The sequence below is a fragment of the Aristolochia californica genome, unplaced genomic scaffold (genome assembly GCF_029961685.1).
Source record: "Aristolochia californica isolate CCGP_79_NKW_82.1479 unplaced genomic scaffold, dmAriCali1.0.hap1 SCAF_5, whole genome shotgun sequence".
Classification (NCBI taxonomy): Eukaryota; Viridiplantae; Streptophyta; class Magnoliopsida; order Piperales; family Aristolochiaceae; genus Aristolochia; species Aristolochia californica.
In genome coordinates this window covers 44,199,449-44,203,712 of record NW_027182214.1, presented here as the reverse complement: position 1 = coordinate 44,203,712, position 4,264 = coordinate 44,199,449, and the positions used below count along the sequence as shown (strand labels likewise).

At 44.5% G+C, this 4,264-nt stretch overlaps 1 protein-coding gene across 3 annotated transcripts; it reads right to left on the bottom strand.

Moving 5' to 3' along the window:
* Window positions 1–780: 780 nt before the first annotated feature.
* Window positions 781–3,863, bottom strand: LOC137966726 (cysteine-rich receptor-like protein kinase 10). 3 transcript variants are annotated; one of them, XM_068813420.1, is made up of 8 exons: window positions 2,990–3,863; window positions 2,484–2,609; window positions 2,258–2,379; window positions 1,965–2,175; window positions 1,616–1,853; window positions 1,386–1,536; window positions 1,216–1,301; window positions 781–1,131 (listed from the first exon to the last, which is right to left on the bottom strand). In XM_068813420.1, the coding sequence occupies exons 1-8, from the start codon at window positions 3,801–3,803 to the stop codon at window positions 954–956; spliced, it is 1,926 nt and encodes a 641-aa protein (XP_068669521.1). In that variant the 5' UTR covers window positions 3,804–3,863; the 3' UTR covers window positions 781–953. The 3 variants fall into 3 exon arrangements, with proteins under 3 accessions (XP_068669521.1, XP_068669520.1, XP_068669518.1); XM_068813419.1 differs by having other exon boundaries at window positions 781–1,301; XM_068813417.1 differs by having other exon boundaries at window positions 781–1,301; window positions 1,616–2,175.
* Between the last annotated feature and the right edge of the window lie 401 nt (window positions 3,864–4,264).

Below are 4,264 nucleotides of genomic sequence, written 5' to 3'. Positions count from 1 at the left end.
CAACATCAGCAATGGTACAATTACACTCTTTGGCATCAATTTCTTTCTGGCTTGTTTGAAAGTTCTCTCCAGTGGGATCCAATGCTCCAAGATATCGAATTATATCTTCTGGCTTCTTGAAGACTTCTTTGAATGTTGATTCGCTGCTTGCGACCAACAACAAAGTTCTTAATTTTTCAACTCATTAGCGTATTTAAGGAGTGTGGAGGATTTTGTAGAGATTTCGGGGGTCGGTAGAGGAAATCGATCTTGTTTGACAAGAATACCGAACGCAGTGGGGTTGCTTTGTACAGGGAACTGGCACGTCTGCCATCCGTCACGCTACTGAGTCCTCCTCCGCCGCATACACTCCTTCTGACGAAGCCAAGCCTCGTTCCTGTACGAGTTGGTAGACAATGACCGCTGCATGTACAGTGAACCCGACCGAACCTCAGACATACAATACGCCGTTCCTTCGACGTACCACAGTGGCCGTCCTTCGGGCTTTGGTTAACCCAGGTTGCCAAGCACGCCTCCTCCTCTCGCGGTCCATAGCAAGAAGCACGACGTAGGGAGAAAGAACGGTATTTTAACCGATCACTTGGATCATCTCCAAAGCGTTGTTATAGAGGACTTCTTCCTCTGTTTTTACAGATCCGGAAGACCGCTCCAGTGGAAGAAGTCTTCCTCAAGAAGAACTTAGCTAACGGTAAGTATTCCGGAAATCGATGAAAGAGAGTAAAAAGTAAAGAAAAAGACGTGTACAACATATTGAGCAATACACTGCTCAGTGTTCACACACATATATTTCCTCGCATCAAACACATCTAAGATAAGTTGAAGATTATTACATTCCTATTCCAGCATGCAGCAGGTTGCTGAATTATGAAATTTTTAATATCGAATACCCATCTAGAGTTCTCTCCGAAATTAGCTGTAGTGAATCTAAGTAAACAAAACCTTCCTTGATGGGATTATCTAGGGCTAAGCTCGGTAATTGACACTTCATTCACAGACAATGGTGTCAGATTGCCCGTAGATGGATCAGCATGAGTCACTTTTGAATCAAATCCTATGCCTGGCATAGCGGACATTGTTCCACTCCTCAGAAAGAATGCCGGTGCCGATGGAGTTGAAAGTGTTACAGAGGAGCTGTTAAGCATTAGAACCACTGAGTACATACCAGGGCGATTCCCTGGATCGTCTTGGACACATAATAGAGCAATATGGACGCACCTTATCACTTCATTAGGGGAGCAGCTATCCCTCGCTGTCGGATCCAGCATCTCTTCAACTGTCCCATTGTTCCAAAGCCTCCAGGCCTATAAAATTCAGAAGAACTTAGTGACTTTGGAAATAGTCTCTGCAACGCTTATTACAGTGTCATTGACTCATTAATGACTTACTAGGTTGGGGAGGTCCTCTACACGTTCAGATTGTTGAAGGTTGTTGTTCTTTCTACCTGTTATTATCTCCAAAACCAGAACTCCAAAACTGTAAACGTCTGATTTAGCAGAAAATAACCCATGCATTGCATACTCAGGGGCCATGTATCCACTGCAAAGTCATCATTATCAGTAGAACATTTTCAGCAACTCAAACTCACACAAGAAGCAGAGGCATTCAGAAAACCTACAAAGTCCCAGCAATTTGACCAGTACTTTCATGGGTCTGGTCAGCTCTAAAAATCCTTGCCAAGCCAAAATCAGAAACTTTAGGATTCATCTCTGCGTCGAGCAAAACATTCCCAGATTTGAGATCTCGATGAACAACCCGGAGACGGGAGTCCTCGTGAAGATAGAGTAGGCCTCGAGCAATCCCTTCAATTATCTTATAGCGCCTTTGCCAATCTAACTGCCCCTGTTTGCTAGAATCTGTCAATTGACGAATACTAGCAAGTGTTGGTAAATCTGCAGGACTAAGCGTTTGAAACATACAGTTCATATGGAAATATTGTGCTGTAGAGTAAGAATAGAGGTTCAAACCAAATAGAAACTTGTCAAGGCTTTTATTGGGCACAAACTCGTAGATGAGTATCTTTTCGCCTCCCTCTGCACACCAGCCCAGGAGCCTCACAAGATGCCTATGTTGAAGTTTAGCGATCAAGGAAACCTCATTCTTGAATTCTCGACTGCCTTGCCCAGAGTGCCCTGAGAGCCTCTTCACAGCTACTTCTTCTCTGTCGGGCAACATACCCTGCAATTAGATGCAAAACAAATGAGAGGAAACATGATTGTGCCAGAATTTATTCAGTTTTTCAGTAACAAGCAACCCCCACCTTGTAGACTGAACCGAATCCACCTTCTCCGAGCTTATTCTCCTCAGAGAAGTGATCTGTTGCAGCTCTAATTGATTCCAAGGAATATTTCAAGGACTCAACATCGATGATTTGGGATTCATCTACACAATTAGCTTGTAGTCAGTTCACATTCTAATCAGATCTACAGATAAACTGTAGGCTACAAGTAACAGCTATGCACTACTAAGAAGAAAGACTACATTACCTGCTGCACCACTCGCTGCTTTCTTGGGTAAACATACATATATAGTGGAAATAATAACAACTGCAGCAATTAAGCCAACTATCGGAACCACAATGAGAATAAGAGTCCGGGAAGAATTCTTCTTGCCTGCATTTGTTGAAGATTTTCTTCAGTAACTCGAGCTGGCTGAAGAAAGGAAAAAAACAAAAGGAAGGGTACCATCCCTCCCGTTGCAATGACGCCCCCTTCCATGAAGGAGAGCTCCAACAAATCAAATGAGGCATATGCGGTAAATTCTTAAGGTTCCGTTCGTGTCGTTTGGTTGGAAAATCTTACTTGAAAATTTATATAATTTTCTTGGTAAAAAAATTTTTAAGTTAGAAAAGTATTTCCGGGGAAACGTAGAAATGAGTTTACACAGCTGTTATTGGAAAAGACAATAACGGGGCTACGATAAAGGACTCGAGATATTTAGCAAATAATTCCGGCAGTAAACTTAACATAAAGCAAAAAGTTATGAGCTTCACCGGAGGGCGTGGGTAAAGGACGGGACGGCTGAAGACGCGTGGGAGGCGGCGCCACCGGTGACGCTCCAAAGAAACGATAGACTTCGTACCTCAACTGACAACTCAAACCTATAAGTCGGCCACCCTGCTTGTTATCACAGCACGTCGGAATTTGACTGACTGTTGTTTGCAGGCACGTTCTGCAATCATCTCTGGACAAATCTCTGGTACATTGGAGAAGCCCAAAGATCGTCTGAAAATCATTAAAACCAACTTGGTCGCTCGCAAACAAACGGCCGGAAGGACCATCCACCGCTTGTGAAACGAGACGATCGGTTAAATTCCGTAAAAGCTGATTAAACAAAGTAGAATTCGTCGTGTTTTGAGTATTCCACAAATACACCCGCGGCGAAGCATCCAAAGAAGAAAAGAAGTCTTGGTCCGAGTAACGCAAGAAACACTGCTCGTACCAAATTGCAGCACCTTTGCTGCGGGGACATCTTTGCGTCACGTCTTGGCTCGCTTCGTTCACGCAAGCTTCACAGGAGGTAGAGCTAATGTCGCCTCTGCAGAGCACAAGGCTGTGGATTCTATCGGGGGACCTCCCGATCGTGGTGTTGTAGAAGCCGGTTCTGGAAGTGTTGGAGGACAGCGCCGGGAGGAGAAGGTTGAGATTCGTCTGGAATGTGCTATTAACCGTGAAATTAGACACCGTGCAAATATGAGAAACATATACTTGTTCCTGGGCGCTTGTAAGCCCAAACATGAGAAGGAGAAGCAAGGAACAAAGAAATGATATTTGGAAAGTTCTCAGAGGAAAATGCCTGACAGCCATTATCGTCTCCTTCGCCGTTCGGCAAACGTGGAAGTTCGTCGCGTGTAATAAGGAGGAGAGAGCTTCGATGGAAGCTTTTCGTTCTTCACAAAAAGGTCATGGAAGAAAAGTCCTAATTCACTCTCTTCGCAGCTGTTTCCAGGACTGATTTTTCCAGCCATGCTAAAAGACTTCCGTGGTTCCATCAACATCTGACAGGGATCCGGATCGGGACGGGAGTGAAGAACGTTTGTCTTCGTGCGAAGGACGCGAACGAATATTTAAGGCAGTTGACGCCTTAGTCTTCGCTTTCTTAGACGTGTTCTGCACAACCGTACGAGTGGCAGTAGACTTTACTGGACCGTGGACCCAATTAATAACCTGGTAGGAACCGGGTTTCATTCCTGTTAGGAAATTGGCCGGGTCCAAATTCCTAGGAGGTTCGTTCAGAAGACGCATGCCTATCACAGACAGTACTCGTT

Coding starts and splice junctions, on each gene's coding strand:
- LOC137966726 (XM_068813417.1), bottom strand. CDS start 3,803: ATGGCTGTCAGGCATTTTCCTCTGAGAACTTTCCAAATATCATTTCTT. Junction 2,610..2,989: donor TCCTTTACCCACGCCCTCCG/GTGAAGCTCATA, acceptor CAACAAATGCAG/GCAAGAAGAATTCTTCCCGG. Junction 2,176..2,257: donor GATTCGGTTCAGTCTACAAG/GTGGGGGTTGCT, acceptor ATCTAATTGCAG/GGTATGTTGCCCGACAGAGA.